Source organism: Papaver somniferum, chromosome 1 (assembly GCF_003573695.1).
Source record: "Papaver somniferum cultivar HN1 chromosome 1, ASM357369v1, whole genome shotgun sequence".
In the NCBI taxonomy this organism is placed as follows: domain Eukaryota; kingdom Viridiplantae; phylum Streptophyta; class Magnoliopsida; order Ranunculales; family Papaveraceae; genus Papaver; species Papaver somniferum.
In genome coordinates, this window is record NC_039358.1 from 211,744,427 (window position 1) to 211,756,586 (window position 12,160).

General features: G+C 36.6%; 2 protein-coding genes across 2 annotated transcripts; one reads left to right on the forward strand and one right to left on the reverse strand.

Annotated features, from left to right (window-relative positions):
• Positions 1–2,737: 2,737 nt before the first annotated feature.
• On the reverse strand, positions 2,738–3,331 carry LOC113359651 (octapeptide-repeat protein T2-like). Its single transcript, XM_026603246.1, has one exon. It carries the CDS (start codon positions 3,329–3,331, stop codon positions 2,738–2,740), a length of 594 nt encoding a protein of 197 aa, XP_026459031.1.
• Positions 3,332–10,933: 7,602 nt separating this feature from the next.
• On the forward strand, positions 10,934–11,576 carry LOC113359658. Its single transcript, XM_026603253.1, has 3 exons — positions 10,934–11,061; positions 11,151–11,241; positions 11,316–11,576. The coding sequence occupies exons 1-3, from the start codon at positions 10,934–10,936 to the stop codon at positions 11,574–11,576; spliced, it is 480 nt and encodes a 159-aa protein (XP_026459038.1).
• Positions 11,577–12,160: the final 584 nt, after the last annotated feature.

A 12,160-nucleotide genomic window follows, 5' to 3' on the forward strand; every position in this document is an offset into this window, starting at 1 on the left:
ACCGTGTACCTCGGCGCCCTGATCGAGTTTCTGCACTCCTTGGGAGAGCCTTTCTCACGTTAGGATCTCAATCTAAGATTACTATCTTAGACTGAAAATTTAAGGTATCTCTCCCAGATGGGCATTATCGTTTTATTCTCATCCCAAAATCTTCACAACTCAAGTTCCGGGGTCGGTGTAGCCTTCCCTTGAGTCATGCCTTCTAGGTTTCTCCAACTATGGCGTGCGATAGGTCTTGCTATATTGCCTCTTGCATATAAACAAACTAGGGTGCACACCACATTTGGATTCCCAGCGAATCTGATAATAAATATCATTTTCTGTAGCCTTTTATAAAGGTCTTATTATAAAGATTTATCTTTTTGTTTTCTTATTAGAAATTGAAATTTTCAACAATCCATCTTACAAATGAGAATGCCTATGTTACTCCTTAGTATATAAATGCTTTTATCGAATCATCTTGCACAAAGAAAATCAGATCCACTATTTTGGTACATATAATCATTTGTCTTCTGCACTTCTTGAATCTTCTTAAGTTCGCATGTGTTTTCCAGAATATTCATTCGTGTAACCATTCAATTGGATGTGTACGAAAGTCATTGTACCCCTCAATTTTTGATATCTTGCCTCTACGCTTTTTTTTTCCATAGAAATTTTGTTAATTTTGATTAACATTCTTTATTCGCGGAAGAATCTATTCCAACACTTCGCATACTTGTTTCCCCAACATCGTACACCGCATCAACCATTAGTCTCTCTGCTCTTTGACTATCCACTGCATATGTTTTCCAATTCCGTTGTTTGAATTCTCTTGCTTCGCATTTGTCAATATCAATTTCTTGGCAATTTTTACTTTCAATTGTATCTCCTCTTATAATGCCAACACCCTGAGATAAAGGAAACTTAATGCATTGATGAAATGTCGATGCAACAACTAATATACTATGCAGCCAAGGTCTTCCAATGAGAGCATTATAAGGCGATTCAACATCCACTACGCACAATGTGATAGCTGTTGGTAAATTTTGTAAAAGAATTCGCATAGTCACTTCTCCCTTTGGTTTATTTGCAGAACCATTAAAGTCATAGATTTTGTAAGTTGAAGGGACTAACTCATCATCTCTTCCACCCATGGTTTTATATGAATGATAAAACAGAATATCTACAGAAATTCCCGTATCTATAAGTATTATATTTATCCCCCAAGTATTCTTTTCATTTTCTTCTTCATCTTCTTCCAATGGTTTTGGATTAATTCCCAATTTCACCATTAGTGGGCACTCATGTGATGATCTTCCTACCGGTATTTCATCTGCACTGAACGAGATTTTCTTCCTTTGCCAGTCCTTCAAAGGTGATATTTTTGCCAAGTTTAAAATTTCCCTTCCTTCAGCATATCTTGCATATACTCGACTTAAGACATTATCATCAAAATCTTATATGTTTCTGAACGAGTGTATGATCGAGTTACAACATAAATTCTTTGCCTTCGCACCCACTTCAATAACAAATGTACTCCTTTCCTTCTCCTTTGCATATGTATTTCCTTGAGGTGGAGGTGGTGCTGGTGGTAAATTCCTTGGTCATTTTAGTAAGAAATGGTCCAACTTTCCTTGCTCAATCATTCGCAATATAATCTTCCTCACATTTCTACAGTTGCTTGTTGTGTGACCATGGAATCTATGATAGACACAAAGTTCTTTACTTATCCTTCCTGGTGGCGGCTCTTCTCCTACATTATGTGGTTCTGGAATATCATCCATTAAAAGAGCGGCTTCCCATACTTTATCCACTGTAGTGTTCAACTTTGGAAAATTTATCTGTTCCCACACTATTCTTCCAGCTTTCTTGTTATAATGTGTTTGCTGTCCTGCAGAGCTTCCTGGTTGAATTGTATCAGCACCTCCATAATTTTGAAGTTGCTTGTCTCTGTACTCTTTATTCAACTCTGCTTGATCTGCAATGCCCATAGCCACTAACTTTTGTTCCATCTATGCATTATTCCTTCCTTGAGTTCCCTGCGATGTACTCGCAACAACATTTGTCATCCTCAGAAGTAGACTTGTATTTCCACCTTTCAAATAAGATATTGAAACTGGGTAAGATTTCATATCTCTTTGCTTTTCCTCAAGTGCTATGTATTCTTCTTGAAATTCGCGCAGCTCCGACATTGTTATTGTATCCTTTATTCTGAAGATTTGGGTATATAATAAATCTGTTGCAAATAGAGCATTAATGAATGCAAGAATAAGATGTCGCTCATCCACCCGTATTCCCATTTCACTACACATTGTTCTCCAACGAGTCGTTAGATGTCGCAAACTCTCATTTGTTCTTCTACGAAGTCCGAATGCAGTCTCAATCCCTGGTCTTGATAGATTATTACTTATGTATTTCCCCAAAAAGACATTTTGTAGATGATGAAATGAACCAATGGATTCTACAGGTAGGCCTTCAAACCATTTCAAAGCTTCTCCTGCTAGACTTGCAGCAAAATATTTGCACATTACTGCATCATAATTTTCCCACTGCAATAAACATCTAGAATAAGCTTTTACATGTTGTATCGCACATGCGCTTCCATCAAATATACTTTTAAATGCCGGTAAACTGCACTTAGATGGTATCGGTGCTCTTTAAATTTCTTTTATAAATAGAGTTTTTCCAGCTTCCTCCACTGCTTCCTCTAGTTGTCTTCTTCCATCATTTCTCTTAATTCTGCCATCTCCTTAAGAATTTATTCGCTTAATGATTGATCCAAATCCTCTCGCATGGGTCTCTTTAATCTTGCTTGTCTCAATCTATTCTCATGATTGTTTTGGTGTATTGCCTCTTGTATCTCCTGTTGTTCAGTTTCCTCTCTTCTTCGCCTACGCCTTTCAGTATTTGCTTCAATTTTTACTCTATCAAGTGTTTCTTCATTGCCTGTGCGATCATATCGATGTCTTGATATTTCTCTTTCTTGTGGAGTAATTCGACCTTGATCTATATCATCTATGCGATGACGCTCGCGTCCCCTTACTCGATTATCAATATGACACAATCCGCTTTGTAACTCTCTTTCTTCTAATTCTTCCCTTCTTCTCTGTCTACCTCTCGCACATGCAATCTCTCTTCCGCGCTCATATTCGTCTCTCAATATTTCTCTACCATGTAATATCATTTGTCCTTGCCATGGATCCTCTTCTTCCCTTTTACAATTAGTATTTGCACGACGAAGAAGTTCGCGTGGATGTTCATATCGATTAGTTGCTAAGTCAATTACACGTCTCCTTTCCCTTTGATCTTCCAAATTTTCATCTTCTTGCGAGTTTTCTTCAATGACTTCCATATGTTTCCTTCGCCTATCATTTCTTCGATTAGATTGGATCTGTCAGGAAGAACTCCTACTGGATCTTGACTTTGAACGTGTATCACTCCTTGACCTTTGTTCTTGTAGTCTAAGATTCTCTTCTCGTAAATCATCATTTTGACGGATTAGATTCGCACGCTCTTCTTCTTCTGTCTTTCTTTCAATTAGTAATCTTTTCCTAAGCTCTGCAATCGTCATATTTCCTTTACTCGCTGTAACTGGTTCTTCGTTGCCAATTCTCTGTCCTTCCTCTGTGGAATTCGTCATCGCAGTATGGACACTCACTGTATCATAATATATATCATTATTCTGTCCTTGTTCTCGCTGAGATCCAATTGGAATTTCTGTTCTTTGATGTTCTTCCATTCTTTACTCTTGTTGCTCAAGACTTGTAATTAGCATCCAGATCTGTTTTCTAGCGCCAAAAATGTAGTTGTAAGAAATCTTACAACTACACTCCACAATAACTGATTCAATCTCTAGGTGATCATTATGAACTCTTATTTTATTAACCAAAGATTAAGAATGTTTACAAGAATGATTCAAGTATTACAACAATTCTACTTGAAACCTAAGCTCACTTTCTCTCTCTTCCTATTTCTTTTCCAAGACTTGTCCTAGAATCCTCCCAGAAACAATGACTCTCTCTTTTATATAGGATTTTACATAGTGGATGACAGCTAAGAATCCCATTATTTTCGGGATCTCTATACGACATATTCGCTCATATACAATCGCTCATCTTCGCATAGCATACTTCTTCGCATGATTCTTCACACTTTACTCGTGACTTTGCTGACATTATCTGGTGTGTCATCTCAACTTTGTTGTGTGCGATGCACTTCACTTAGGTTGTATTCTTTACTTCGCTTAGTTATTAACGTGTGTGATATTTAACTTCTACAAACTTCTTCTTCCTTTTCTTTCATTTCTTAATGCACGTGGATTCCTATTCCCGGAACAAGGCGAAGTTGTTCCCTCTGCAGTTCTTAGACCACTCTTCTTCTATGCAAAAATAAACTCCAAGTAGTAGTCTCCAACGAAGCATATTGTAGTTTATGATAATATTCCAACAGCAATTTCCGCCTGATATTCTTATATTTCACCAACAACTACGGGAAGAGCCAGGAGCTCAGGAGGTCACATACAGTTTTTTTTTTCTTTCTTTGTTACAACTTGCGAGCATAAAAAAAACACAAAATTGGTTAAAAAGACCAAAATCAACAATTTCTGGGTGAAAAGAACATTTAGATTTTGATACTGTTTAAATGGACAAAAATGTAAAAATAGTCAGGATGTAAACAGTTTCATCCTACCATTTTCAAATACTTTTTCTTATTTTTAATTTACATCAGGATGCATCCAGTTTCATCCTTGCTATTTTTTAAGTTTAAGTCAGGATGAATCCAATTTCAACCTTACTATGTTTTGGTGTCCATTTCACCCATAATAATTTTTACTCGTCCATTTGAACCATGTTTTAAAAATGTTTGGACGGGTCATTTTCCGTAAAAAAAAAGATTGAAGAAGAAGAAAGTGGAGGGTAAGACTTTAAGCCTTTAATATTTGGGTTTGTTCAAAGATCGAGGGAAATTCTATCCGATTCATTTGAAAGTCTAGAATCGCTCATATTTAACAAGTGGACTATGGTTACCTTGAATAATAGGACAGATTTTAAAACTTGCCTAGCTCAAAGTTCAAACTCAATTGCTCACTTAAAAAATGAACACAACTAGTACTACATTGGGGTTACCTCTTATTTTAAAGTACGACTGACCTTTCTTTCCGGGATTGTAAGATGCATTTTTAAATGTGGCCTATGTCATAGGTTTCTCAAATTAGGGAGATTTAAGCATATATTGTGTGGTCCAAACTGGCCGATGTTAGAGATTAGCCAATCAACTTGTTTATTTTGATAAACTCGATTAATAAATTTAGATAACCACATCTCCAGATGATACCGTTCTCGAGTAAACCCCTTCACCATATACTGCTGCTCAATATATATTTTAATCACGTACATTATCAATATCAATTAATCAATATTAAATATCATCTGAATTTTCTTAGTTAGTATCGTATCGTTTGTTAACACCTTGTGCTAAAGTGAATAAGGTGGATGTGACGACAACTAATTCCAGAGATCATAACTTAAAGCAAAATTCATTAGGAATAAAATAAACACTCAATTAACCCAATAACGATAATTTTTCGGTGAAAATGATATGTAAAATTTGATACTATTTAATTGGACGAGAATGTAAAAATTGTCAAAATGTAAACAGTTTCATCCTATCCATGTAGGGGTAAAATATCGCACAACTTGTTACTAAGCGAAATAGTCATTTCACCATCAAGCGAAGCCAAACACATAAAGCATATCAAAGATGACGTCACAAAGTCACGCTAAAAGTATGAAGAGTCGTGCGGTGATGAAGAGCATGTGCGAGAAACACCAATGTGAGCGTGCGACATTGACGCACGTCAGATCCGAAAATATGGGCTTTATTAGCTGTCATCCACTATGTAAACACATATATAAAGAAAAAGACAGGAGAGAGAAAGAGGGAGACACATTTATAGAGAGAGGTCAATCTTATCTTTGTATTCTCATCTTCTTCCTCCATCAGCTAAAACTAGATCTAGAGCTCTACCAAAAACCAATTAATGGAGATTCTAAATGTAATACTCATGTAATTTCAACAATCATAGTGAAGAACCATGGATGTTGATCACATTGATCGAACCATGTAAAAAATCCTTGTGTCCATTTACAATTTTAGCACTCTTGTCATCTTTTTCATATTCAATATGTTTATATCTATATAAATTATTAAGGGGTGTTAGTTGTGGGATTTCTCACAACTACATTTTGGCGCTAGAAACAGGGACTGCTATTTGTTAGACTGAAGAAGATTCAAAGACATTAGCTATATATTATGGAAGTTTAGGCGAAAGAATTATATTCTCAATCAATAAATTTCACCAGCAGTTCACAAAACTAACAGAGATATTGAGAAGCAGAGGCGAAGAAATTGAAAACAAAGAATCCTTCCATAAAGAATTTGTGATCAAGAACAACAAGTGTCGGAACTTCACAAAAGAATAGAGGCAAGTACGTACTTTTCAAGTTTAGTATTCTTTTGCTCGTACCTTCAACAATAAAGATCAAAAACTACTTCAACATCACGCATCTCGCTCCAACAACTACAAAAAGACGGATTTTTCCTTAAAGATCGCTCTTCAAGCAATATTCAAGAAAAAGAGGCAAAATGTAGGGGTAAAATATCGCACATCTTGTTACTAAGCGAAATAGTCATTTCACCATTAAGCGAAGCCGAACGCATAAAGCATATCAAAGATGACGTCACAAAGTCACACTAAAAGTATGAAGAGTCGTGCGGTGATGAAGAGCACGTGCGAGAAACACCAATGTGAGCGTGCAACATTGACGCACATCAGATCCGAAAATAGGGGCTTTATTAGCTGTCATCCACTATGTAAACACATATATAAAGAGAAAGGGGGAGACACATTTGTAGAGAGAGGTCAATCTTATCTTTTTTTATTCTCATCTTCTTCCTCCATCACCTAAAACTAGATCTAGAGCTCTACCAAAAACCCAATAATGGAGATTCTAAATGTAATACTCATGTAATTTCAGCAATCATAGTGAAGAACCATGGATGTAGATCACATTGATCGAACCATGTAAAAAATCCTTGTGTCCATTTACAACTTTAGTACTCTTATCAACATTTTCATATTCAAGGGGTGTTAGATCTATATATACAATTTTACAATTTTAGTACTCTTATCATCATTTACAATATGTTTAGATCTATATAAATTATTAAGGGGTGTTACTTGTGGGATTTCTCACAACTACAACCTATTTTCAAATACTTTTTCTTATGTTTAATTCACATAAGAATGCATCCAGTTTTATCCTCGCTATTTTTTAAGTTTAAGCCAGGATGAATCCAGTTCCATTCTTACTATTTTTTTGGTGTCTATTTCACCCATATTAATTTTTACTCGTCCATTAGAACCATGTTTTAAAATATTTGGCCAAATGACCCATTTTCCGTAAAATAAATATGTACATTTTAAAATTCAGAATTTGCGGTTTCCAATTTTTACCAATGAAAATAAAAACAAAATCTCACACTACTGCTCCATCTACTCTTCCCTGTTATCTTTCTTCCAATTTAAAGTTCAAAGTTTAAAGAGTAAAAGTCCACGCCATGATATCAACTTAGGAGAGAAGAGTGACGAGTAGCACATCAGGTGTTATTTAATGAGTAGATGATTAACTAACTAATCTACCGTATCCTCGCAAGGAATAATACCTCAGGCGTTTTTCCATTTTCATTTTGTTTAGATTTTATTTCTTCTTTCTACTTTTGTACAACCCTCTTATTTTTTTTATATTAACTTGCTGTAACTATTACCCTACAGTCACAGTTACACTCCGCACAAATAGTTTTGGAGATCAACTTCTCTCGGATTTTTTTCGAAACAAATGGAACTATGTATATTAATCTGTTTTTGGTGTATGCTTGTAACACATCACATCACATGTATATCACTGTGTACATGCTGCAGTATGCTCTTACGTGAGAAAGGAGAAATCAATGGACAATACAAGGAACATAAAAAGTTTATAAACACTCGTTCCATCGCTTCCAACAAGCAAGTGACATTTCTTGGTTTGGTGGAATTAAATGGAGTTGTAATTGATGGTCGTTTAAAGGAAATATTGTTTGTCAAATCATAATCACGGTCTTATCTACCTTTCTTAATTTATGATTGGGGGATTTTGCGTTTCCCCCTGATTAAAGATATCTAATTTGCATTACCCCTAGAGATTTATAATAGGTAAAACCCCTTTAATTTGGATGTGCCGTAACCGAGCAGTTTAGTACAGCACGTGCAGTTCACATGCGTGTGAGAAAAAAATATCTGAAAATTAAAACCCAAAATTACCCTTTAGAAAATCAACGGTTTATACTAGATCTGGGCTTAGATTTGTTACATGTACCCTAATCTCACCTAACTGATTGGATAAGAGGCGGGAGAGAAACCATTATCTTCCATTTCGCAGAGAGACAGAGAGAGAAACCATTCGAGAGACAGAGAGAGAAACCCTTTTCTCTTCGATTCCACACTTCTTTCTGCAAATCTTAATCAGAGAAAGAGATAGAGAAGAAGATCAAGGAAAGAACAGTGGGTTTTGAAGAAGGATTTGGACATGCAATTCCCTAAAATGTTGTAAGTTTTTTCCTTTTGATTCTCGATTCTGTGTTAGGGTTTAGTCGATTCTGTGTTAGGGTTTTTTGATTTTGGGGTTTTTGTTCTTTGGGTTGATAATAATGGTTATGATTATGATATATCTCAGTTTGATTATAAAAAATGTAAGTTTTTGATGTTATTGTTTTGATAATGAAACTGAAATTTTTTATTCTGTGTTTGTGTATGTTTGTAATGATAGTAAGGATTATGGTGTGAAAGATCTAGTGATTCATTATGGTGGACGTTGGCCACCTGACCAACCAATTGGGGGTTTGCACTTCTTCGACTATATGAATGGCCATGAATTTCGTCATAAGAATTTTGATGGTGACTGTTTGAGTATGATAGATCTTATTACTGATATGGGAGACAGGTTGAATGGTCTGGGAGGGGTGATTACTTTTCAATATTTGGATGGTGGTTTTTTATTGACATAGATGATGAACCAGACTTGCTGAGGTTTTGGACTGATTCAGATCAAGAAGAAGGCATTCCTGAAGTACATTTCTTTATGATTCATGCAAATCCTATTAGTCAAGATGTGGGGGTAGGTGTTCAGCCATATGTTCCGCGAGTGGTGTCTGAAGTTGATGTTGCTGGTTCGTCAACACAGTCTCAGAGGGAACGACCATTAATTGTTGATATTGATGACTATGATGATGTGGTACTTCCTGAGCAGCCACATGAGCAGATGAGTCAGCAGCCACATGAGAAGACAAGTCAGCAGCCACATGAGCAGACAAGTCAGCATCTACATGAACAGATGAGTCAGCAACCACCAGATACACCTGGAAGGAACTTCTTTGGTTCAAAGAAAGTGGCTTCTAAGAAACATATACCACAGAAAAGACCTACTGTGGATGATAACAGTACATCTGAACCTGCAAGTAAGAAAAAGACATCAGATGGTGATGAGTTGGATGAATTAAATGATGAAGGGTTTGATGAAGAAGAGCTGGATGTACTTCCTGAGTGCACTAATCTGGATTATCATGACATTGATGATTTACCAGTTGAATATGATTACCATAGCAGTCAGTCACTTAGTTCAGACAGTGAACCTGATGAAGAATCTGACTATGAAACTGACTTAGATGAAGAAGAAGAGACACCTGAGCCATATAGATATGGAGAATATAGGAAGGTTGCAAACAAGTATGATGATATGTATGCAGATAAAGAAAGTGAATACCATATTCCATGGACATGTGAGACAGATGAACTTGCAATTGGTATGACTTGGACAACTATGAAAGAGTACAAGGCATTTGTGACAAGGTTTTGTATAGCCAATACCATGGAAATTATAAAGACAAAGGATGACAAGGACAGATTAAGGTGCAGGTGCAAAGACCACAAATGTTCATTCAGACTTAATGGGAATCTGTAAGTTAACTTATACATATGTTATTATCTTACTTCATACATACATGCACAGTAATTGGAACCTGTAAGTTAACTTATACATGTGTTGTTAATGTGTGCAGCCAAAAAGATGGAAGCACAATCAAGGTCACTAAGTATGTGCATAAACACACTTGTGTAAACATGGATATGTCTAAGAAGAACAAATTGGCCAATTCAACTTGGATTGCTTCAGTAATAGACATGATGTAAGAAGTGATGGTTATAATTTGAAGCCAAGGAAGATAAATGAAAAGATTATGGAGTTTCATGGAGTGCCTGTGAAGTATTGGGTGTGTTGGAAGGCTCTTGGAAAGGCACTAAGCAATGTGTATGGTTCATATGAAGATGGTTATAAGTTCTCACCTGAAGTGTGCAGGCAGATTCTGTCCAAGAATCCAAACAATATTGGAGAGGTTACTGTTGATGCTGATAATGACTTTAAAACATGTTTCCTTGCATTTGATTCATACCTGACAGGCTTCAAAGATGGATTCAGACCTTTTGTTGGTTTTGATGGGTGCCATCTTAGAGGAAAGTGTGGTGGTGTCATGCTCTCAGCATTTGCACCTGATGGTACCCCTTAGCAATTTTCATTTGTGATGTAGAGAATAAGGCCAATTGGATTTTATTTCTGGAAATCATTGCAGCAAGATTGCTTGCACATCCTATGCAATTGACTTTCATTTCAGACAGACAAATGGAGAAGGATAACAAGAGGGCACATGAATGGTTTAAGGATGTGCTGACACATACTTGGGCTAGGTCAACATTTGATTTGACTTCCAAATGTGAGCATGTAACAAATAACTTCACTGAAGCAAGAAGAATAGATACAAATTGTTTGGAAAAAGTGAGTTTGAATGGTGTGTCCAAAGCCGAATGAGTGGAAGTAGGTGGGATGTTAGCTTAACTGAAAAATCATGCAGCTGTTGTGTTTGGGACATCACTGGCATTCCATGCATCCATGCAGTTGCAGTAGGAATACATTTGAGGGTTGATCTGAATAGGTAATATTCTACCATTATGATTTCCTTTGTCTTTTTTATTTGTTTCATTTGTGAAAAGTAACCTTATGACATACATTTTGTTTTTGCAGTATGGTTGATGACTTGCACAAGGTTTCCAGTTATAAAAAAGCTTATGCTGGTAAGGTTAAGGCATGTGCAATTGAAGAGAATTGGCTTGAGGTGATATTCTACCATCTCTTTAATATTTTCAGTATGTGGCAAATGTTTGTGTTCTAATATATCTTTCTACGCAGCATGAAATGAGGCCCAACAAGCCTAAATACAAGAGAAAGGTTGGTAGACCACAACTGAATAGGATTAGGTCTGATGTTGAAGGAAGACCAAACCCTGAAAAAAGCAAGAGAAACTGTAGCGGTTGTGGTTCAAGTGCCCGCAATGTCAGAAGATGCCCTACAAAGAATGTACCATCTACAAATACTAGAGGAAGGGGCAGGGGCAGAGGTAGGGGCCAAGGAAGAGGCAATACTACACTTGCTCAACAAAATGGAGCATGATCTTCACAAGGAATGTGAAGGGGAAGTGGAGCAGGATCTTCACATGGAATGGGAAGAGGTACGCCACCTGCTCAACAAAATGGAAGAGGTGCAGCTAGAGGAAGAGGTGCATCTGCAACAAGACCTGTCCCTCCTCCTTATGCAGGTATTGGTGGAGCTGGAAGAGCAGCAACAACAACAAATTTCCACAACCAGAATGGATTTAGAGCCGATGGAATGAGGGAAGCTTTTAGACCCCCATCCCAGAACTTCAACCCAGCTTGGAGGCGTTAAGTGCATATACATGTTTGTGTGTGTGCTCTTTTTTTTTTATGTGCAAGCAGGCAATATTTTGTACAGAGATTATACTCTGATCTATCTTAGCATTGTGCAGGGTAGTTGCCATTTTTTGTACAGAGATGTTACTCTGTGAAGCATATGTGTAGGGAAAACTATTTTCATACTCTGTTATGGCCATATATGGTCTTTGTTAGGCTCAGTTAGCCACTTTACTTTCTTGTTTGGACATGATGCTACTTCAGTTCCAGAAATCTGTTTATTACATTTCAGTTTTACTTGTTACGTGGAATTTCTTTTCTTCTGTC